This window comes from Liolophura sinensis, chromosome 4 (assembly GCF_032854445.1).
Source record: "Liolophura sinensis isolate JHLJ2023 chromosome 4, CUHK_Ljap_v2, whole genome shotgun sequence".
Taxonomy (NCBI): domain Eukaryota; kingdom Metazoa; phylum Mollusca; class Polyplacophora; order Chitonida; family Chitonidae; genus Liolophura; species Liolophura sinensis.
Genome location: NC_088298.1, coordinates 11,108,397 through 11,132,982, shown reverse-complemented (window position 1 = coordinate 11,132,982; position 24,586 = coordinate 11,108,397). Strand labels below are relative to the sequence as shown.

At 38.4% G+C, this 24,586-nt stretch overlaps 1 protein-coding gene across 1 annotated transcript in view; it reads left to right on the top strand.

Annotated features, from left to right (window-relative positions):
* LOC135464594 (ADAM 17-like protease) overlaps positions 1-20,929 on the top strand; it is a 31,545-nt gene extending 10,616 nt beyond the window's left edge. Inside the window, exons 9-23 of the mRNA XM_064742036.1 lie at positions 584-676; positions 1,641-1,779; positions 2,037-2,147; positions 3,077-3,082; positions 4,585-4,703; positions 5,693-5,762; positions 6,929-7,061; positions 9,310-9,411; positions 11,487-11,549; positions 13,132-13,205; positions 13,676-13,791; positions 14,758-14,836; positions 15,732-15,820; positions 16,577-16,630; positions 19,891-20,929. Coding sequence (XP_064598106.1) covers positions 584-676; positions 1,641-1,779; positions 2,037-2,147; positions 3,077-3,082; positions 4,585-4,703; positions 5,693-5,762; positions 6,929-7,061; positions 9,310-9,411; positions 11,487-11,549; positions 13,132-13,205; positions 13,676-13,791; positions 14,758-14,836; positions 15,732-15,820; positions 16,577-16,630; positions 19,891-20,031 — 1,389 coding nt within the window. The 3' untranslated portion in view covers positions 20,032-20,929. The remainder of the gene's footprint in view (positions 1-583; positions 677-1,640; positions 1,780-2,036; positions 2,148-3,076; positions 3,083-4,584; positions 4,704-5,692; positions 5,763-6,928; positions 7,062-9,309; positions 9,412-11,486; positions 11,550-13,131; positions 13,206-13,675; positions 13,792-14,757; positions 14,837-15,731; positions 15,821-16,576; positions 16,631-19,890) is intronic.
* Positions 20,930-24,586: the final 3,657 nt, after the last annotated feature.

The window sequence follows — 24,586 nt, the reverse complement described above, 5'->3', positions numbered from 1 at the left end:
TACCTGCTTTTCAGTGACTGGGTCACATGAGATTGTGGGCTCAATCCTGTACTCAGACAGGCAAGGTTTTAGATTTCCCTGCGTGCATGGACCTTGAAAGCAGTAAGGTTTGGATGGTGTCTTTTTGTGTTGTCTTATATGAAGCTCCTGGGAGACCACTTGTCATCTACCCACAGGCCTGCTCTGAATTACCTCCCTTGGTACATGACAGCAACAATGACGTAATGTGAAATTAGTTTTTGAGGCATGAAACTGCGAGAAGTCGGACCTCGTCTAATGCAGGCAACAGAGCCTTTGGGAATCACAGAAATGTCAAGAGATCTTAAATAAGTAAATGCCAGTAACCTGCGGATGGTCGTGGGTTTCCCCCGGGCTCTGCCCAGTTTCTTCCCACCATGATGCTGGGCGCCATGGTATAAGTGAAATATTCTTGAGTACGACACCAATCAAGTAAATAAATAAATAAAGTAAATGAGCAGACCAGGTGTCTCTCCCCCCCCTCTAAAAAAATGGGGTAGATATTCATGTGCTATTTTTATCATTGATAACAACATTTTCTTCTTTTGTTTGTCTGTATTCTCAGATTAAGATTCATGAAGGGTACACATCAGTATCTGGTCAAGATCTCCACTACAACATGAAGAAAGATGACTGGGACACAAAAACTTTACTTGAGGTATGTTATTTTGTGATATGGTCATGTTTTGTTAACAAATGTCTGTAGAGGTCCCTTTTCTACTACTCCATACATGTATATCTCTGCAAAGCCAGTCCTTTCAATGAAAGGTGAGCGATAGCTCTCGCTAGTGCCCACACACGCCCAAAAAGTTTTAGGCGACCAAATCGCAAATAAAATTATCCTTTATTGCCATTAAAATATCTCCTGTGTGTCTTGCCGTTTGCTCCACAATTGTTGTCACTGAACATGATATTACATGTTATGTGTACATTGTATTTGTTTACGTACAACTCGGTTTGGGTATCTTTGTATTGTGGTGAGCGGGGGAAGGTCTTTTAGCAACATGTGGATGGTTGTGGGTTTCAGCCGGGCTCTGTTCGGTTTAATCCCACCATAATGCCGCTATCGTATAAGTGAAATATTCTTGAGCAAGGCGTAAAACACCAATGAAATAAATAAATAAATAAATAGTGTGGTGAGTGTTTACACGAAAGGTAGAATTACAGGAAACATTTTTAAATTTTACATCTGTTTCAATGTATTTTACAGCTGCAGTTCTTAATGCCTTCACATGGTTTCTGAATAATTTGGAAGTTTGTTAAAACTTTTGGTTTTGTCAGGTTGTATTCGTAATACATGCACCAGGGTATTCTGAATGCAAGCAGTTGTAGATCTCAGTGAATAAGCAACATGTCTTTAATTTAAATACTCTATTTAACCTAAAATTTTGCCCCATAAGTGCATTTTGGAGGTATTTATTTCATTGTTGTTTTATGCTGGTTTTAGAGACAAATAATAGTCATGAAATATTATACAAAATTACACAACTCTGAAAACCAGGCAAAGTGAATGACGTAGACAATGTGGAAATCTTAAGTAATATACAGTCTACAGTAGCAGTAATCCTATCAGGAGTTACATGTATATGTGTTTTGACTGCTGCTGGATTTTCATGTTGTAGGTGTTTAGTCGGATGCCCAGTTACCGTGGTTACTGCCTCGCTCACCTGTTTACTCACCAAGCTTTTAGTGGGGGTGTATTGGGCCTTGCATACATAGCCTCTCCCAGGACAAATTCTGTTGGGGGTATCTGCTCACCCTGTAAGCAAATTAAAATATTCATAAATATTCGTCCCAAAAAGGGCATTTTGAGTGGCAAGTGAAAGGCATAAAATGATACCTGCATTCCTGAAACTTATATCTTCCCAATAAGATACCTGTTTTTACCTTCTAAACAATTTCAAAACTCCTTTGAGAAGACAAGAAAGGAAAAACAAACAGTATTTAAGGTGGTTTAAAGATTTAACTGTCAGTGTACCAGTAGTCTACATGTCAACATATTACTTGTTTTTTCACAGTGTACTTCAAGGACGGGTACCGAATGAGCCTGAATACAGGCTGGAGCAGCTCACTAAACACCTACGGCAACAAGATCCTGTCTCAAGAGGCTCAGCTTGTCACAGCACATGGTCAGCGGGCTCGCAGATTTCTACCACTGATTTAACTGTTCATTTATTTATTAGTCCCCAACCAGACTATAAGTTTACCTCTCACTGACTATAAGTTTACTTCTCATTTGTAAGTCCGTCAAAAAAAACTTTTCCAGACTGTTTTTTGAGAAGAGTTTGTCCTATGGAAATGAAAATCAGTACATGGCTTCACTATGACAAGTTAGAGAATGTTCAATGTTGAATTTTGATTTTCGGTCAAATTATTGCCATTCTTGTCCTTTATTAACTCTGATCTTTTTTAACTTGTTTTTCAAAACTCTTAGCTATTCTGTATTAAAATTTTGTCCATGCCTTAATTCATCAAGACAAGTCAAAGATCCAGCTTGAGTTGTGGATCATTACATCTGTTTTCCTCCCAAAGACTTATGGCTGTTTGTGTCCAGCTTTGCTATTCATTTGTCCAGGTATACATCTGTAGCCGTTGTTTGAAATAAAAATACCCCCCAAAAATTAAATAAATGCCATCAAATACAAATAGATTAATACAGAATTATAGCAATGGCAAACACAGGTGAATTAACACTGCCTTTAATAAGCTTGAATGAGGGCCCTCCCTGGCCAAGGTTGTTAACATGCCAGCACGTCGCAATGACCCAGGAGCCTACAACCAATACGTTCACTGTGAGTTCAAATCCAGCTTATGGTGGCTTTCTCTCTGGCTGTACTTGGGAAGTTTGTTAGCAACCTGCAGATGGTTGTGGGTTTCCCCTAGGCTCTGCCAGGTTTCCTCCCACTATAATGCTGACCGCTGATGTATAAGTGAAATATCCTTGAGAACAGCATGAAACAAATATCCATCAAATAAATAAATAAGCTCGAATGTATAACCAGATATCTATATTTTTCTCTCTGTTTCATATCCACGGTTCCTGCTGTGTTTCTTATAGAATTGGGTAAGTACAGTATGAATATTTAGTTCATATATTGTGAGATATTTCATACTTCATGTATTTACTGTCTTTATCACCTTTCAAGTGACACATTTTGCTTCATACTTGTTGATGTGTCGATGTCATTAAGAGTTTTTGTGGAAGCATGATTAATTTATTAACAAAAAAACAGAACTGATGGCGTTAAATGACTAATATCATTTTTAAGGCTGTTATATGCTTCTGAAAGTACATTATTACATGCCAAACTTTTGGTGAAATACAGTAATTTAGCTCTTTGTTTTTTAGACGGATCAGACATTTTCAAGAGCACTTACTCTGCATAGTCCTAAATCCTCATCAAAGTTGACGATGTAAAGTAGAATTTTAGATGTAGTTTGAAAACCTAAGTTTTTTGAAAGCTAAAATGTATTGCTCAGACCAGGGCACATATGTGAATTATAAACATATCCAGTGCAGATCAGATAGTATTCTTCTGATATGCCAGGACATGCAGTGAAGTAGAGGTGTTAGGTGTTGGGGATTTAGGGCAAGGTGCCCCAGTATTTTATTGACGCCAGTGATGCGGCAGTTTTAATATCAGCCATAAATTGCTACTTATGAGATGCAAATATTCAGCGCATCTGTGGAGGCTCCTGCACGGTTACTGTCATATCGAAATGCCCCATCTGGCCTCACACCACATTTAGTTTTTCATTTACTTTCGTATTAATAATTGGCATCACAACTCTAAATCCCTAAATCCCTGAGCCCCGAGAGTTCTGAACCTGATAATCCTTGTCGCTTGAGACAGCTTACGGAGTCAAATTCCTGTTAGGGACTGACCGATGAAATTTCCGATCACAAAATGATCGGAGCACTAATCAGAGTCAAACCCACCCACAAAATGACCAGAGAGCTAATCAGAGTCAAACCCACCCACAAAATGACCAGAGAGCTAATCAGAGTCAAACCCACCCACAAAATGACCAGAGAGCTAATCAGAGTCAAACCCACCCACAAAATGACCAGAGAGCTAATCAGAGTCAAACCCACCCACAAAATGACCAGAGAGCTAATCAGAGTCAAACCCACCCACAAAATGACCAGAGAGCTAATCAGAGTCAAACCCACCCACAAAATGACCAGAGAGCTAATCAGAGTCAAACCCACCCACAGAATGATCGGATAGCTAATCAAAGTCAAACCGACCCCGTAAGAGACCTTTCACTACTTTTGCACAATATTCATTCACCTCCATTTCCTGAAAAACATGCACAAATTTATACCTGGAATTAAATTTTGAAGTCTCTGCTTGGTCATTAGGTGTTCTCCACATGGTCTTGTACTGATTCAGCACTTGCGATGCAGCAGCATTTGAATGTCCAGCTGCATGCACAAGACAGTACCTTGGTTATACATGTATGACAAAAAAAAAAATGAATAAAAAATGTCTTCTTAATCTCAGTATTCACATGATTATCTCGAAATGTAACCAGTCAATTTATGAGTCTATTTGTCTTTAGGTCACAATTTTGGTAGTGAGCATGACACAGACACAGCCCAGTGCGCTCCTTCAGCAAAGGACGGTGGGAAATATCTCATGTACCCCTATGCAGTCAGTGGCTATGAGGCCAACAACAACGTGAGTTGGAACTCGGGATTGCAGCCTTAAAAAATTAGTCTAAGAAATAAATATTAAATATCAAGTTGAATGATAATATTTATTTAGTTTTTGTTGTACCCTAATTCTTCAACCTTTCCAACCACCACTGAGACCAGTATTTGAAACATTTCGAGAGAACTGTGGGGTGTAGAGAAAAAATTTTAGCTGTTTTATGAAGCTTGCATCTTTAGTGACACAAAAAAATCTTTTTTAGCATTATTTTTATAATAATTGAATGCATAAAGTTTATTGTAAAAGGTGCTTTGATTGGTTGAAAAGGTTGAAGATCTGGCAGGTCTGACTGAAACCAGCAGATGGTCGTGGGTTTACCCCTGGCTCTACAGGGTTTCCTCCCACCATAATGCTGGCTGTCGACGTATAAGTGAAATATTCTTGAGTATGGCATAAAAAAACCGATCAAAAAAATATAAATGTATAGGAAGGCCATCTTTCGGACAGTAGGGAACCCCTCTGACAGTATCTCGGGTCTAAGCTCTCAAATGGATTGTTTATTCCTGCCTTTGTGATGATGTTTTATGAGCGAACTTTATATTAGACATCTAATTTTTATTTGCCCCAAATTTTTTAATTACAGAAGACCGCTTGGGCTAATTGTTGTCATTTGAAACCAATTTTTGCTTAAAAAAGGAAGAGGCAGTTTAAATTCCGAAAGTGAAAGCGCAGCATTCTAGTATCAATTTCTAAATTATCGTGGACCAAACCCTCTTACATGTACTAATATGTCTCTTCATCTAATATAGATACCTTTTTGTCTTGCTACTCCAATTCCTCAGCCTTTTTTGCATATGAAAGAGCAACTTTGAGTGCAATTTTTTACCTGTATATTTAATCTCATGAGAAATGCTTTTTTCAATGTGACTTTTTTTGCTTGTTTTTTTGCTTTTTGAAGTGGGGTGGAAATAAAAACAGAAGTTTTACACTTACACGGGCCTTGCTTCATTTTGCAGAAATTCTCCACTTGCAGCAAAGGCTATATCAACAATGTTCTGAGGTTTAAGGCTGGTGGTTGTTTCCAAGGTAAACTGATAATAAAAATACAGACATGACTTATGATGACAGTACTGATTATAATGATGACTAAAGTATTTGGGGTCTTTTTCTCAGTATTGCAGTGAACTTGTCACAAAGACCTGAGACTGATGTTGTTTTTTTGCTGTAAAAAAATTTGATAATATCACACTCTGCCCAGGAACGGTTAAATCTAGAAATTTTAGAAACTTATTGAAAACATCATTTGCTTCCTTAAAATGAAACTTCAGTGTTGATGTCAAAAATTTTATGATTTTATGAAGCCCATCTTCTATCTTCATGTATAAATTTTTGCAACAATCCCAAGTTTTGACATTCTTATAAATTTCACTACGAACATTCAGTTTTACAGCCTTTGCTTGTACGTGAAGTTACACACTCAGTTTGCTTTTGGTTATGAGCAGTACTGTACTTGAGGTCGCTGACTTCAAATATGAACTTGTCATTATTGAATATTTGTAAGTTTGGTTCAAGGATTCAAACAGGGAAGCTGTCCTGGAAATTAAAAATACAGGGTGGAGGAAAAGTCTGGCAGTTTACTATATAGCAATTTAGAGTTTAAAACAAATGCTCTAACTGACTTCCACCTCTCTCAAAACACATTCTTACTCGGAAGACGCATGACACATTTCTAAGCATAGAGTTATTCCCCCTTATGGTTTCCAGTTCTTGTGTGACGTTATCTTTTAGTGCTTGTAATGTTCTTGGTTTGTTAGCATAAACCACTGATACAATAGCACAAGTTCTACTCTTTCTGGAATTGTTAGCTTTTCTGGCATGGGTAACAATCTGAAAGATAATAAATAAAATAAATAAAATTAATAAAATTATACACGATACTTAAATGATCAAAATTACGTTAAAAATAAATGAAAACCAGTTCTGTAGTAAATTGCCCATGGGTCCAGACTTTTGCTCCACCCTGTATATTTGTATAAATGTGGAGATGTTGTCATAGGATACAAAAAAGGTAAAAAACACAGTAAAAATGCATCATTTTCTTATGTAATGTTGAAGTGTGTGTGGTACTACCTTTTGGTGTTTTATGAGCACAGATACACTGAAAAGTGTGATGTGCTGCAGGAGAAAAATAAGGGGATGGGAATTGGTTTTACGAATTTACACATATTTTTTTAAAATGTGTTGTTTTGCAGTGAAGTCTGATGCATTCTGTGGAAATGGGATCGTGGAGCCAGGCGAAGACTGTGATGCTGGGTTTAAGGGGAGAGGGGGAGAGGATCCTTGTTGTGCCTCAGACTGTCACTTCAAGGAACCCGCAGTGTGCAGGTGAGGACTACGATGGTGGGTTTAGGGGGAGAGGGGATGAGGATCTAGGGGGAAAGGATCCTTGTTGTGCCTCAGACTGTCACTTCAAGGAGCCCGCAGTGTGCAGGTGAGGACTACGATGGTGGGTTTAGGGGGAGAGGGGAGAGGATCCTTGTTGTGCCTCAGACTGTCACTTCAAGGAACCCTTAGTGTGCAGGTGAGGACTACGATGGTGGGTGTAGGGGGAGAGGGGAGAGGATCCTTGTTGTGCCTCAGACTGTCACTTCAAGGAACCCGCAGTGTGCAGGTGAGGACTACGATGGTGGGTTTAGGAGGAGAGGGGATGAGGATCTAGGGGGAAAGGATCCTTGTTGTGCCTCAGACTGTCACTTCAAGGAGCCCGCAGTGTGCAGGTGAGGACTATGATGGTGGGTTTAGGGGAAGAGGGGGAGACGATCCTTGTTGTGCCTCAGACTGTCACTTCAAGGAACCCGCAGTGTGCAGGTGAGGACTACGATGGTGGGTTTAGGAGGAGAGGGAATGAGGATCTAGGGGGAAAGGATCCTTGTTGTGCCTCAGACTGTCACTTCAAGGAGCCCGCAGTGTGCAGGTGAGGACTACGATGGTGGGTTTAGGGGAAGAGGGGGAGACGATCCTTGTTGTGCCTCAGACTGTCACTTCAAGGAACCCGCAGTGTGCAGGTGAGGACTACGATGGTGGGTTTAGGAGGAGAGGGGATGAGGATCCTTGTTGTGCCTCAGACTGTCACTTCAAGGAACCTGCAGTGTGCAGATGAGGGCTGTGATGGTGGGTTTAGGGGGAGAGGGGAGAGGATCCTTGTTGTGCCTCAGACTGTCACTTCAAGGAGCCCGCAGTGTGCAGGTGAGGACTATGATGGTGGGTTTAGGGGAAGAGGGGGAGACGATCCTTGTTGTGCCTCAGACTGTCACTTCAAGGAACCCGCAGTGTGCAGGTGAGGACTACGATGGTGGGTTTAGGAGGAGAGGGGATGAGGATCTAGGGGGAAAGGATCCTTGTTGTGCCTCAGACTGTCACTTCAAGGAGCCCGCAGTGTGCAGGTGAGGACTACGATGGTGGGTTTAGGGGAAGAGGGGGAGACGATCCTTGTTGTGCCTCAGACTGTCACTTCAAGGAACCCGCAGTGTGCAGGTGAGGATTATGATGGTGGGTGTAGGGGGAGAGGGGATGAGGATCCTTGTTGTGCCTCAGACTGTCACTTCAAGGAACCTGCAGTGTGCAGATGAGGGCTGTGATGGTGGGTTTAGGGGGAGAGGGGAGAGGATCCTTGTTGTGCCTCAGACTGTCACTTCAAGGAACCCTTAGTGTGCAGATGAGGGCTGTGATGGTGGGTTTAGGGGAAGAGGGGGAGAGGATGCTTGTTGTGCCTCAGACTGTCACTTCAAGGAACCCACAGTGTGCAGGTGAGGATTATGATGGTGGGTTTAGGGGAAGAGGGGGAGAGGATCCTTGTTGTGCCTCAGACTGTCACTTCAAGGAACCTGCAGTGTGCAGATGAGGGCTGTGATGGTGGGTTTAGGGGAAGAGGGGGAGAAGATCCTTGTTGTGTTTCAGACTGTCACTTCAAGGAACCTGCAGTGTGCAGATGAGGGCTGTGATGGTGGGTTTAGGGGAAGAGGGGGAGAAGATCCTTGTTGTGTCTCAGACTGCCACTTCAAGGAACCCTTAGTGTGCAGGTGAGGACTACGATGCTGGGTTTAGTGGGAGAGGGGAGAGGATCCTTGTTGTGCCTCAGACTGTCACTTCAAGGAGCCCGCAGTGTGCAGATGAGGGCTGTGATGGTGGGTTTAGGGGAAGAGGGGGAGAAGATCCTTGTTGTGTCTCAGACTGTCACTTCAAGGAACCCGCAGTGTGCAGGTGAGGACTACGATGCTGGGTGTAGGGGGAGAGGGGAGAGGATCCTTGTTGTGCCTCAGACTGTCACTTCAAGGAACCCGCAGTGTGCAGGTGAGGACTATGATGGTGGGTTTAGCGGGAGAGGGGAGACGATCCTTGTTGTGCCTCACACTGTCACTTAAGGGAAATCACCGTACGCAGGTGAGGACTATGATGCTAGTGTGTGGGAAAGTCTTTCAGCTAACAAGGAGATGGTCATGGGCTTCTCCAGATTTCCTCTCACTACTTGTTGGTCACCCTTTTATAAGTGAAATATTCCTAAGGACAGTGTAAAACACGAACCAAATAAGGAAGTAAATAAATACTAATACAAGTTTGTTGTCCCAATTTTCAGTGATGCCAACCAGCCGTGTTGTCTAAACTGTCAAGCTGCTCCGGCCACTGTGGTTTGTGAGGAATCAAACGTGAACTCCTGCATCGGAGAGGCCATGTGCACGTATCCTTGTCACACAGCTACAACAACAACAACTCAGTGTATACCTTAATTCCTCAGCTTATTCCCAAATTCTATATCATAACCTTCAGTCTGATGTATGGACCCTTTCACCTAGAGTTTAGAGACAAAACCACATTGGTTAAGTTGACCATACAGTTTCAAGGCTTCATAAAATATAATTTCATCAGAGTCTACACAAAACATTGCCCTCTGAATTTGCTTGAATAATGCATAAGAAGTTGAGGAGCTACCCTAATATTAAGGGTGTAAGAACATAGTGAATTTGTTTGTGGAGCAATAGGAGAGTCATTGACAACTTGGCTATAATGTGTTCAGATTATAGCTTTGACCATGAAGGGGATAAAAAGCCCTCTGTCCAAGTCCCAAAAGTGTGGGCCAAAAGTCCCAAAAGTGTGGGCCTAAAGTCCTGAAAGTGTGGGCCAACACACATAGCATTCATGATATTGCATGTACATAATAATGCTATAGTAACCAGTAGTGAAGACGTAATATTGACATGGTAGGTCCTGTTTAAGTGCACTGTAATAGCACTAAAGGGTGCTTCATGCATGATAGAATTAGTACCACCAATTATTTTTTTTTTTTTAAATTTATTCAACCTAGTATTAAAAATGTGTTTGAAAGTTTGCGATCTACAGTGGCCTTTTCTGACAATATTTGGACAGGTGACGTCACATCAGTGATTTTGTCACTTAAGTCACTGCTACATGTATATTTCATCATCAAAAATGCCTATACACATAGATCTATGAATAGATATAGATCTTGCAACAAGCAGTTCTTAAGCAAATGTACTGGTGTGACATCACTGATACACTCTGATTTACTGTTCTATCGGTTTTACAAAAATAAATCTAACTTGTTTCCTGGAGAGTTTCATCTGACATATACTTCATTTTAGTGGTTTCTTTGCCTTTAAGTCTGTCTTAATCCCAGGTTAAAGTATTTGTAATATTTGGCAGTCACAGTCAATTCAGCAAATTCTTGTGGAATTTACGTGAGCCTTTTTAAAACCAGAAAATTTCTGTGCACTTTCACATAGTTTCAGGTTAAAACTGTGAAAAGTAAGGTCGGAACACTTACTTAATACACGAGTAGTGTAACTCTGCAAAACTGGATCCCAGGTGGTGGTTTTTGGATTTCAGACTTCTCCAACTAACGAACTTCGGGTAGACATGGGTGTCACGACATGAGTGTGAAAACATGTACTTGTAACTCTGATTCTTTGTGTGGCACATGGTGGATTGTGTCATAGCGTATTTTGCTCCATATCCGTTCAGTTAAGTCGTATTTTACGCAGGTAGCTTGCCCAAAATGAACTCTTTTGCGGCAGATGTGGAGAAGAGTCTGCGATGACAAAAGGATGAAAATTTTCAAAAAAAAAAAAAATAGAAACTGGATAATGCAGCAATGTGATCTAATCATATGATGTTTTTTTTTTTGGTCAGGGTGGGGGGTGGGGGGTAAGTGTTCAAATACAGTATACAACTACCATTGACAGTTGTAGATGCAGGCATTGCTTTTTTTTAAGAATTTGGTGCGAAGGTGTGCCAGAAACCTGTGGGCTGTGCTGACCATCGTATAAGTTACACCAATCAATAATAAATATTTAAATATTTGAAGAAATCATGTGAAAAAAAATATTCCCTAAATTTTGTAAATTTTAGGACAGATATTAGTAGCGCTGAAAGCAAAGAATTCCATTTCTCCACCAGTTTTTTGAAAAGTAAAGATAGGAATATATGGGTTCATTAGATGAACTAACCATGCGAAAAAAAACGGATACTAAATATTCCTTCTAAAATTATGTGTATATTGGTTAAAACAAGCAGACTGACCAGGTGTCCCAAAAATTAAGGGTAAGGCCTCGTTAGAAAGTGTTTTCCATTGTAATTCCTGAATCAGTTACACACTTGCAACAAAGAAAAATAGAACATAAAAAATGACTGAGCTGAATCCTGAGCTGTCTAGTATTGTAGGGCATTGGCAGAAATAGTCATGTGCTTTTGTCAGGTCTGTGCTGAGAGTTATCTCCCTTGATCAGTTACTCACAGAGGGACCAGCTTTCAATGCCCCAAACCTCCTCCTGTTGATGACTTCACCGAATGCATTGAAAGGTATGATATATTCTATATTTGATGATTTGTGTAAACATTAAATGTCAGCATAAACTGCACTGATATAAAACAAGAAATGTTTGAATATACATGGATTTTCTTAGAGGTACACAAACACATACAAGTATATTGGTTAAAGTCAGGGCCATATCTAGAGTCATTTTGGTTCTGGAAAACGTTTGGGCTTCCAAACTGTTGGCTGCCCAAGCTAAACAAGCTGTATTATAAAAAACTAACAAGTAAATTAAACAAAAATATGTAGGTTTATCATTAAAAACTTAAGTTTTCATATAAATTTCTTTCATTCACAGACATAAAAGCTCTCAGAAAGCATTATCTTGGTTTGCATTTTTAAAATTTCTTTATACACAGTCACAGTGTCACCATTAAAGTTTGGCATCAGAACCTGTAATGTTTTCTTGATATGGCCCCTGTAAAGGGATACAAAATAAACTCTGATTGGCTGACAGTGGATGTAAGACTTTGTTTTGGTTGATAGTAGATCACAGGTGGAAAAGACTGTCATGATCTTGCCAGAGAAACTAGGTGCAAAAGTAACTTGTTGATTACTTTGTTGAACTTCTATTAAGTAAATAAATATATGTGACTTTTTGTAATCTGAAATATTAGAGGTCAACTGCAATGCTACCAAGTTTTGCAAGAATCATTCAAAACTGGCTTTTCTTTTGTTTTTGCCTAAGATTGTGGAAGTTGTCCGAGGGAAAATAATGCATTAAGTATTTTTAATATAAATCTTTGCAGTAGGGGAGTTTTGAGTTCAAAATCTTTTATCGTGAAGGTAGAAAAAGTTCATCTGTACGTCATCATGTGACCATCCAAAAATGTTAGGCAACTATTGACCAGATTGACAGTAACATTGGTATCTGAAAAAAGTGTCATTAAAGTAATGTAAAACAGACAAATGATAGATTGAGAATCTGAACATTTGTGAACTTGAAAAAGGGAAAGGGGTGTCATTTGTGCTTCTGGAAAAGAGTGGGACAGGTGACCAGTAAATTAATGTCAACAAAGGTTGCCTAACATTTTTCACATCATGTAACAGAGTTGGACTTTTTTTACTTCTGATGACAAAAGAGTTCCAGCATTGTGATATGATTCATGTTTAAGAAATGTAACAGTTTTTGTGATGATGTTGATGATAGTCAGATGAATGTGTCAGGTCCACTTTTAGGTTGCAATGTTCCAAATCTGAGCAGAACAAACCATGACATTACATTGACCAGGCTGTGTAGACATATTTTAGACATATTTGTACAATTTATTTCTGATGACGTATAAGGTATAAATTGCATACACAACCTATACAAGATGTAGTAGAAATATGTAACACGTTCATTTAATTATAATCACTTTGAATTGCAAATCAGAAACCTTTGTGGTTCATAAAAGGACTAGCCTGTTTGTTTTGTGGTTCATAGAAGGACCAGCATGTGTGTTTTGTGGTTCATAGAAGGACCAGCATGTGTTTTGTAGTTCATAGAAGGACTAGCGTGTGTGTTATGTGGTTCATAGAAGGACTATCATGTGTGTTTTGTATTAAAGACTTTTTGACCATTTTCAGGGGCAGCTGCAAGGGAGGCAAATGTATTTCCTTCTGTGAGGCCAAACAGAAAATTTCCTGTTTGTGTGACAGTGGTAAGGCAACTAAAATCTGTTCCATATTCCTGTCATTTTACTTCTTGACAAAATGAGCTAAAATTTTGCCCATTTTGCACTTGATGCCTGATTCTGAGATTCTGTTTTCGTCTTAGGAAGGTGTTTTTTGGTTTGTTTTCAAGGTGGGATGATATCTTACCGTACTGAACAAAAGTAATTTCCCTCTCCAAAAATACAAATACAAAGTCCAAAGCTATACTCTCTATTGCTCTTTCCTTTACTACGTCACAATTCTCGGTGTATGTTTACTCATAAAACACAAGCACTGTAATGTCACAGAAGAAAACAATGTTTTATGCTGCAGTTTGGACTGTTTTGTATAGCCCATCCACGAGTCTCCCATCTCTGCAAATGTAGGTTGATCAAAACATACACATTTTTAGCTTTCTACCCACAGAATCCATCGTCCGTGTCACTGACTCACTAAAGTACTGTGTATTTTGTTTCAGTGGCTGATTCCTGCAAAGTCTGCTGTAAAGATCACAGTGAAGCTGACTGTGTTGTGTACGACCAGACATTCTTACTGACGGACGGACGGCCTTGTGTACAGGGTTTCTGTCTTGATGTAAGTCTATAGTCCAGTCAGCCTGCAGGGGTATCATACGGTGTATCCTTACAAATCAAACTTAATCTAAGGGGTAAATGTGACACTGCATATTAGAAGTACTGAACTACAAGTCCTATGCAAATTATGTTCTGGGGCGGCACTTCCATCATTCCTAAATCAGGGCTTTTAAGGATCCAAAACTCCATCCATTTGGACTAAATGAATAGGGGAGTTTTGAGTTGGAACTCTTTTGTTGTCAAAGGTAAAAACAGTCGTACTGTGTTATCTTAATGGTGGAAAATGTTGGGCAACCTTTTGTTGAAATTAATTTACTGATCACCTGGCTCAGCCTTTTCTGGGCACACAACTGTTCAGATTCTCAATTTTCTCTATCATTCGTCAACTCAAAATTACTTTTTATGACACTTTTTTCAGGCCCCCGTGTTTGTAGTGAATGTGATCAAAAATAGTTGCCTAAGGTTTTTGACACTGGTCACATGATATAGTTGGACTTTTTCTACCTTCAATGATTAAAGAGTTCAAACTGCAAACTTCCCTCTTCATTGGTACAAGTGGTATGTACATGTGTAATTACACGGCAGTACATATGTGTGGTATGACAGTGGCAGACTTGAAGCTGATAATTTTCTGCCATCTCATATGACAGCACTTTGCTTCTCATGGCGGAATTGCGACTCAGACCACACTCAGACTGTACCAGAGATTTTGGGCAAGAAGTCGTTCAGCACAAATCCAATCAAATTTTTGTTATTATTTTAGAATAGTCCAAATAATTGCCTTCTTTAAAATATCAGCCCTGTCTATTTAAATAATTACCGGTTACAAAACACCAGCCTTGTCTGTTCATGTGTAAGTTTTTTTTTTTGTTTTTTTTTTTTTGCAAAAATATGTGGTATACCCTCTCTAAGGAAAAATTTTCTTGAATTTTTCACGAACTAATCAGTATGTTTTGATTTTATATAGGGAGTATGCAAGAAGACCAATGAAGATTTTATATTCCGGGTCTGGGACATCATTGACAAGATTACAGTGGACTCTTTTGGTGAGCTAGTTAAACTTAGTTATTTTCACTTCTTACTAGTAATTCTGCTTGTTAAAGGGATACCGAATCAGCGCTGATTGGTTGACAGTGGGGATTGGGTTTTCTGGGGTAAACGTTACAGCGCTTGAATGAATCTGCCATGCCTAAAATTCAGTTTAGGGTGGGCATATCTCACAACAGCCAATCAGAATTGATTCTTTATCTTGTAGTGGATTTTGCAAGTGCAAGTTAATAATGGTTTTATATAATTGTCACACCCAAATACCCAAGTGGGTGTGACAATTGTTTGTACAAAGGAACACTGGGAAGAGTTGAACCCTTTTCAGTTGTATATGTGAAGGTGTAACTTTCTGAGAGGAAAAAAGCGTAAACAAATGGCTTGTTGAACTCTTAGACAGCAATAACCCTCACACACGATTAGACAAAGAAACACAAATAGGATTTAGATAAATTCAAAATGGGTACATATAATCGAACAATTTAATATGAACAGCACAATTTATATACAATATTCAAATCAGTGTTAACAACATCAGCGTATAAGTTCTTGGGGAGATTACAGTTTATATGTATTGTTCTTAAATGACTGTTTATTTTGATTGTTTACTGCTCGGGAGATATCTGTTTTGGGGAAGCACATAAATACCTTAAATGATAATTTTGATGCCAACACTTGCATTTTTCTGCTAATAAATTAATCCAACTCTTAAAGTGACCTTATGAGGTGGATGACTCAGTCAAAATGAAGCAGAAATTGTGTCACTTAAGAAAAACTAAACATCGCTGAAATACAGTACAGGTAATTATTACAGGTGTATATACATGTAGGTGAGACCATGCATGGCCTGCTGAGTATTTTGTTGTCATAGCCAATGGAAATTGTTTGATGTTTTAGTGCAATTCATGAGGTCTAACGTGGTCGGCACAGTTCTGATTCTCTCACTTATAATTTGGATCCCAGGGAGCTGTATAATCAGTTGTGTGGTAAGTTACATTTTAACACAGTCCCCAGGGAATTGTATAGTCAGTTGTGTGGTAAGTTACATTGTTAACACAGTCCCCAGGGAGTTGTATAATCAGTTGTGTGGTAAGTTACATTGTTAACACAGTCCCCAGGGAGTTGTATAATCAGTTGTGTGGTAAGTTACATTGTCAACACAGTCCCCAGGGAATTGTATAATCAGTTGTGTGGTAAATTACAATGTCAACACAGTTCTCAGGGAGTTGTATAATCAGTTATGTGGTAAGTTATATTGTCAACACAGTTCTCAGGGAGTTGTATAATCAGTGGTCTGGTAAGTTACATTGTCAACACAGTTCTCAGGGAGCTGTCTAAGCAGCTGTGTGGGCTTTCTTGCCTTTGCTAAGTCGTCTCACTGAAACAGCATTAGATAAAGAGAGGTGGAAATCCACCCTGCAACAAAGAGGTAAACATTACGTGCACTCTAAAGATTTCCTTTGTCGTCATATGATTGGAAAATTGCTAAGTACGACGTTAAACCCCTTGCACTCACTCACGCACTCAGTTCTCAAGGACCTGTATGATCAGTTGTGCTGTAAGTTATGTTGTCAACGTTAAAATTCTATGAGAGACGACTTAAAACTGTTTTAGTAGTAGTTTTCTTCAAACAGATCAGAATATATGAATGAATAGGAATAAATTTTAGGAAGTAAGAATGCAGAATGGCTTTTGAATCAAGACTGGCGTACAAATGGCTTTTTTGTATATGTTAAATGTAGGATCGTCGACGTGAAAAGAAAGAAAAGGAGAGGCTAGAGTGGCTCAATAGCAGGGTAAGTCTTGTTATTATGGATGATTTCAGATAAATATCCCCATTTTAATGAAAGATTGTTTTTCATTGTGGGAAGCGATGAATCTGTGAACATCTCTCTTCTGCCACTATTTTATCACCAAACTTAAAATTGAAAGTGATTAAGAGAAAGGTATCTTGATTATTCTGTTTGAAATCTGCTGATGAAACAATGATTTTGGCTTAACAAGACTTCAAAACCCTGACAGCGATGCGTAGTGAACAAATCAATGACAAGAACATAACATTTCAGAAAAGGGTGCCACGATCAGTGGTGTGTGTGCGGAAGGAGCGCATCAAAGAGAACGAAGTGCAGGTTATGCGATCTGGATTAGATACCACCCACAAATTCGTGTCTGTGGCGCCCCCCAAATATACTCCCTTAAAGCGACGAGTGAATGGTAACATGCCTGATTGATGGTACACTTGTTATTGAACACTGTTTGATGTGGGCACTGTGCAGAGGGTAAAGGTGTAGAAAATGACATTCATTTCGTGAAGGTGGACCACATGTATATATGAAGATGAAGGTGATAATTCAAAGTTAGATTGCTATCATTTAGGGTTATTGAAATCAGGGAAATTTTTTATATGGGTACAGGTCGTCAAACTGAATAAAACCCCATCAGCTGTAAAACTGAAGATGACTCACAGGTACTTGTACGTGCTGTCAGGCTTAAGATGAGCCATAGATAGATATGTTTTTTTAATGTGATTGACAGATACATGAAGTGAAAGCTCAAGTGACTCACAGATAGATGAGCTGAAGATGACTTACTGATAGTGACGTTTTAAAGTGACACACAGATACATGTAGTCAGTCTGAGTGTTAAGTCAAACTAAAGTTGACTTTATACAGATAGTGAAGTTTAAAATTATTCACAGATGGTGAAGGTGGAGTTGACTTATATATATAGTGAAGCTAGAGTTTGACTCAGTAAAGCTAGAGTTGACTCGCACATAGTGAAGCTGGAGTTGATTCACACAGTGAGACTAGAGTTGACTCACAGTTAATCAAGATAGAGTTTGACTCATTGAAGCTGGAGTAGAGTCACACATAGTGAAGGGTGAAGTTGACTCACAGTTAGTGAAGCTAGAGTTGACTCACAGATGGTGAAGCTGGAGTTCTCTCACAGATAGTGCAGCTGATTTGACTCACAAATAGTGAAGCTGAAGTGGACTCACAGATGGTCAAGCTGGAGTTGACTCACAGATAGTCAAGCTGGAGTTGACTCAAAAATATTAAAGTTCATATTTGCCTGCGCAAAAAAGTAGACAGGATTTAATAAAGTTCTCTACTTGTTATTTTCATTGCATGTTTTGCAGTGGCTCATGAGCCTAGTGAAGGATTGAAACATAGACTAAAACCACAGCCTAATGCAGGGTAAATGTGAGGCATTCTGGAGCAGTATTTACTTGTGAACATATAGCAATATTTACCTGTGATCATATAGCAGTGTTTACATGTGATCATATAGCAATATTTACAAGTGATCATATAGCAATATTTACATGTGATCATATAGCAATATTTACAGGTGATCATATAGGCAGTATTTCTCCTACATGGCTGTCTAAAGTAGGTCCAGGCAAACTCTGTGAAAACGATTCTGAGTAAAGCCATGCTATGAAAAAAATGGATTAATTTTAATATTTTGTTAGTATTCTTGCATGCGAGATGTACTGGCGAAAATATCTTAGTTAATTTTTGTTTATATAAAACACTTTATTTCACCTTTCACTTTCAGTTATTGTTATGGTAACATCATTTTTTTGTCATATCGCATGCATTTGATGGGATGTTTCTGCACTTGGGGGGAGGAGCTGTGTCTGCATGTCATGGATTGATGTCAGTTTTTGTTTGTCTCTCACTGTTCATTTTCAGAAAAAAACATGCCAAAAAAGTCACAGGTGATTGGGTCGTTCATATCCGTGTAGCTGTATTTACAGAATATGTAGTCAAAGATGGCATACGTGTAGAATCTCTCTCCTATCAGGCCTAGTGTATTGAAAACTCAACCAAGCCTCTGATTTTCAAAACTCTCAACCATGTGACATGAAGCCTTTCCTATATATTTTATGAATGGATAGATTTGAGCATCTATATGGACTCGGCCGATTTTACAGTGTAGTATCTCTTCATCATGTATGTGCATGTCATAGATGTTCTGATGTAGACGCATTGCTGTGTACATACACTATATAAATTTTCTATATGGATGGATGGTTTGGGTGAATTTTGACACCCGGTCTCTTTTATTAAATCACAACACACATTGGATGTCTAATGCATCTCTCTTTCTCCATATTTTAGTGGGTTTAGCTATTAATCCAAATTCTAAAACTCTGAACTGAATTATCATCTGTAAAACACAATAGTCTCTAGGTGTCTGCTCTCAGCAGTCATAGATCTGAACTCATTTGTACATACATGTCGTATATATGTTAACATGTTTAATTCTTAATCAACCCAAGGGGCCTCCGTGGCCATAGTGGTTAGCGTGCTAGAATGACGCAATGAGAGAAGCGTCTCACCAGTGTGGTCGCTGTGAGTTCGAGTCCTGCGGACTCTCCGGACATACCTGGGAAGGTCTGCCAGCAACTTGCGGATGGTCGCAAGTATCCCCTGGGCTCTGCCGGTTTCCTCCCACTATAATCCTGGCTGCCATCGGATAAGTTAAATGTTATTGAGAAGGGTGTAAAACTCCAATCAAACAGATAATCAGCCTGAGTCATAAAAGTTTTATATGCAACCATGTGTAATGTTTGTACAGTGGTGGTTAAAATCATTCTAAAAAACTGATATAGTTTCAAAATTCATTAAAATCCCAGGCCTTTAGAAGAAGGATCCATGTGCATGGAAATGATACCTCATCCTTCTGCAGATATAGTGCTAATTCCTTGTTGCATAGCTCCTTGGTGCATAGCTCCTTATTGCATAGCTCCTTATTGCATAGCTCCTTATGGTGATGTCATTTAAACGAAATTAAAGAACATTGTTTCATGTGTAATAAGGTACATTTCCTTCAGGACTGGGTAACTCATTTTGTCTGATTCTTAAGAGTTGTATTGATTTTTAAACAGTTTTAGCACATAAAGAAATGTTTTATGACCTTTCTTGTAGTTTGCCGGAAAAACATGCCCTTTTTAATTTGCCGGAAAAAATGCACTTTGTACAGGCAAAAGTTCAAGTGAAATACAGTACTAAATGTATAAGTGATTGTTAATTTGCACTTGTTTCAGAATCGAATTCTGCTACGACCAGAAGATAGGTTATTCCAAGGACATCACATTAAAGACGTGCACAATGTGAAACTTCCGCGACCCAAGGGTAGTATTGTGCGAGAAACAAAGCAGCGGGGATCCAGAGACACGCCCTTATAAATTACATCAGGACAGCTTCACCATGTGGGAACACTGCATCGTAGTGAAATTAAAAAAAAACATGGGTGATTTTAGATTTTTTTTTTTTTGATATGAATTTTTAGACTTTTGATGTATGTAAGTGTGTATATGTATGCATACTTTGCCTCTCTTAATGTTTTACACTTTGAGAAAATTTTTAAAATATTTGAACTTAGACTAATATTAAAATAATATATAAATTATAATAAGTAATTATGTTGCTATGACGCTGATGTAAAATACATTCCCGTGATGAAATGCTATCATTCCTAAACAGGCAGATGTTTCACGGTTATACTGTACTTGTACATACCCCTCGTGTCTTGTCCCTTCTGCATAAAAAAGAATAAAATTAAAAAAAAAATAAATGAAAATAAATAACCTACAAGTTTTGGGTGCAATTTATATTTGGAGAGTATCACTTTGATAGTTTTTTTTTTTTAATTAACAAATTAATATGAATGTTTTCAGGTCTTATTGTCAGATACGTAGAATCATAGTATGGTCATGTAGTACTAATTTATTGATGTCACTAATTTGCCACCTGCAGCAGATATACCTCCCCATTTTCGCATATGAAACAGCAGTGTAATTTATGCGCTTTTAAAATTTGTTTTTTTGTAAGAAAAGTGCATTGGTTGGATTGACCATTTTCAGGGCTTCGCAAAAAGTATAACTTTATCAGTCAACACAGAATGATGCCTGCAGAATATGTTTGGATAGGATAAACACCTTGCAAACATGCCAAAAGGTTGAAGAATTACAGTACAACATATGGTTAATGACTGCAGAGTTTGGCCAGTAGCTATGTGAACTCATTTATCATGTTAACATATAGAGATAATGAGGTACAAATTCTCCTGATATTAATTGCTAATTAGATAACTTAATTAATTCACTGAGATTAAGTATTTGTAGACGGATCTTTCAAATTTCATGAGCAATGATTTATGTCTAATGATGCAGTCTTTTTTTTATCTCGTGTGCAGATGGCTGGCTATTAATAAATGTACAATAAATAATAAATCTGATACAAGACAGCTTGGCAAAAAATGTGAGCTTCATTAAAAAAAAAAGATAACATTGTAGCTTTATTATATGACTGGCGTAGAGTGTGAAATATTTGGAATCAATTTACAGAGTATACTGTATATTTATTAACCTTTGAAAAACGCGACGGTTTGGATTGAATTTTTTGCGAACAAAAATGTTTCGTCACCAGTGGTACAACAGTTGGTGTCTGATTTATTGAAATGAGATGAATTTTGAACCTCAAAAAGTTGTTCTTGCAAGTCTGATTTGTACTATATGCACTTTTACACTTGTACCCTGAATGACGTAAAATTTCGTACGTGACTAAGTTGCTTTATTTTCCAGATTCTGGGAGTTCTAATGATTTTAGAAAGGTGCTCTGAGAGGCGTTTGGAAGGTAGGATGATATCCTACCAGGAATATGTAAATTTTATCACCAGAAGTAATGTCTTTGCCGGCAAAAATGCTCTTTTGCACTCGAATTTTTAGGTCATTTAGGGCGCCTGATGTATAACATGGTGCTCTGGTTTGTTGTGTACTGTGTGCAAGTTTGATTTGGTTTAAATCACATGTATGGGTCTTGGCAAAGAAGAGTATTTTCTGGTGAAATCATAATTAAACTATTGTGACTCTTCAACCTTTTCAACCTCTAAGACAATTTTTTCCATGGAATTTATGCATACGATTATTATCAAAAAGACGGACAAAATGATTTGTTTGCGTCACTAAAGATGCTGACTTTATAAAACTGTGCAAAGAATTTCTGTTCACCTCATAGTTCTCTCAGAATGTTTCAAAGTATTGGTTTGTTAAGGTTGAAGAATTAGGGCAAAGAATTTCCGCAAAATTCTGCCGTGCCCCAGTTACCTGTAGGAAATACCGCATTGTTTGCTAGGCATGTGGGAACACTGGCAGGGTAAAGAGCAGAAAACTATTGGCTTGTAGGAATACTGGCAGGGTATTTGATAAGATTTTTAGAGTCAAAGTATTATTTTATATAAGTATTGATCTCTCTCACATTGTCATTTTTGTGAGGCTATATGTCAGGGAAAAAGGAAACCTTTTAATGAATATATGATACTTAAAGAAAGTCCATGTTTTGCCCAGTCGCTGGTTAAATGTGTAGAAAGCTCTGGCTACAATTATAGAAACCTCTGGCTACATGTATGGAAACCTTTTGTATGTTTATATTTTAAACAGATGCCCTAATATGACCAAAAATGTTGACCCTGACAGAATTCTTACTGATTCTGAGAATTTTGTTGATTTTTAGAGAGGTGTTTTGAGGTTTGTTTGGAAGGTAGGGTGACACTCTACTGTTAAAATGTTTCAGCACTATGAATGGTATATTACAGAATTTATTTGCCTATAAAGCCGCAATTTTTGGTTGAAATTGTAGGTCATGTATTTGATTTATTTATTTGGTTGGTGTTTAACACCATACTCAAAAATATTTTGGCACTATGGTGTTAGGAAACCGGGTAGTAAACCCAGGGAGAGGAAACACACGACCATCTGCTGACCAGTTTGCGGACATGCCTCCCCACGTAGGGCCGGAGAGGAAGCCAGCATGAGCTGGACTTGAACTCAGAGCAACCGCATTGATGAGAGGCTCCTGGGTCATTATGCTGCACTAACGCACTAACCAACTGAGCCACGGAGGCCCCCTGTAGGTCATTCGATTTGATGGTATATTAATGTGCCAGCTAGTGTACTGACTGTATATGTACCAGCATATGAATCTGTTTATGTATACAGTGGTTGTATACTTGGAACTCTCCTGCTTTTATTTACACATCAGAAAAGTAGTCCCATTTCTAACACCACATGCAAGTTGTACTAGTAGGCTGATATTTTACTGGAAGGAAGTAAAGTTTCAGCCCCAAAAGTATTATTTTTTGATATTTACATGTATATGCCTCTAAAAATACGCTTTTGGGCAGAATTTGTGCTCATTTACAGTAGTATGTGTTAGTCGTGGTTTTAATAATTACATGTAAAATGTCTTCAAGCTGATGTAGATACCCTTTTTGTTTTGACCAAATTTTGTATCCTTCATTTTTCAACATCACCCCATTATATATAGATACGTACGTGTATTTGTATTTTGTCAATTTTGGGAGAGCAAAAGTTTTCAAATATAATGATAAATGTTTTTTTAACTGATTCAGAAAAAAAGAAATGAACATGTGTTTATGAAAAAGATGTGGCCTATTGCTGAATATCTGAAAATATCATCAAAAATACAGCTGTTCAAAGCCACATTGCACCACTAGCATCTTGCTTGTGGTACTGGAGTTCAAATCCAGGTGTTTCCATTTTTAGCATGTGTGTAACCTTCCCAAGGCAAGCCTGGTTTCTATCCTGACCTTATCCTAGTTGGAATTGTTTCCACTTCTGTTGTATAAACATATACGTGTATCTTATCATAATTGTGTTGGTTCAGATCTCATTGATTACTTCACTCGTCATGCCCATGTAAATACACACACTTGTTAACCACATTTTTACCACGCTATTTTGTAAGAGTATTTTTAAGGCTCTGTATTATGGACATTTAATTGTGTACATGTATTTGTGTACATTTCCATTTCAGTCTGTATATTTTTTGAAGCACAATATACTTGTTTATCCAATTTATACAGTGTTTCTGTCGAACCTTTCATGTTTTTTTTTTTTTTTTTTGTTTGTTTGTTTGTGATCTCCCTTTTGAGAAACGCCCCCCCCCCCCCGATGCATACTAATTTCCGATGTGATCATTGGAAGTTTGTACCCCATGTAGGCGAATGATCAAACGTTAGATATACCGATCCACGTGTAAACACTAGCAGCATAAATTGATGGACTGAGCCGGCTCCAAAGCCTTTTTCGGCAAATCCACGCTAGTGTTACAGTGATTGTACGTGATATATATACCTTCTGGTTTGAGAGGATGAGGGAATGTATGATTCAACTTCACGCGGACGAAACAGCAATGGTGTGCCGAACGCCAAACGTCATTTGTTAAGCGCATGTTGGTCGCATTGAGCCTATTCGTTATTCACGTAAACCGGCGAGAGGCCGACATTTTTTAAAATTGCAGTAATACAAATAGAATACACATATCCGAGTATTTTTTTTATCATATTTGTTGTACACATGGATAAAACACGTTTGTTGTACACATGGACGTAAAACACCAATCAAATAAGTAATAAAATACTGCGTTTTGTCTAAATTTACTTTACCAAATCAAATTATATCGTATGAGATTAGCCTGCCTTTAGGTCGCTTTTCTAATGCAACTGTTATCGAATTGTATGTTTTCTTAAAACACAAATGTTGAGCTGTCATCATTTTATGTTAATATTATTGATTCCATATATTAAATGCACTGTGGCCTAAACCCAAATACTGACATTGTCATTGTCGCTTGAAATAACGCACAAGTTGTGTTAAATTGAGCTCGAACAAACGATATCAGAAAGGGTGCCCACTATTTCGAGACCCAGGGGCCACCCCA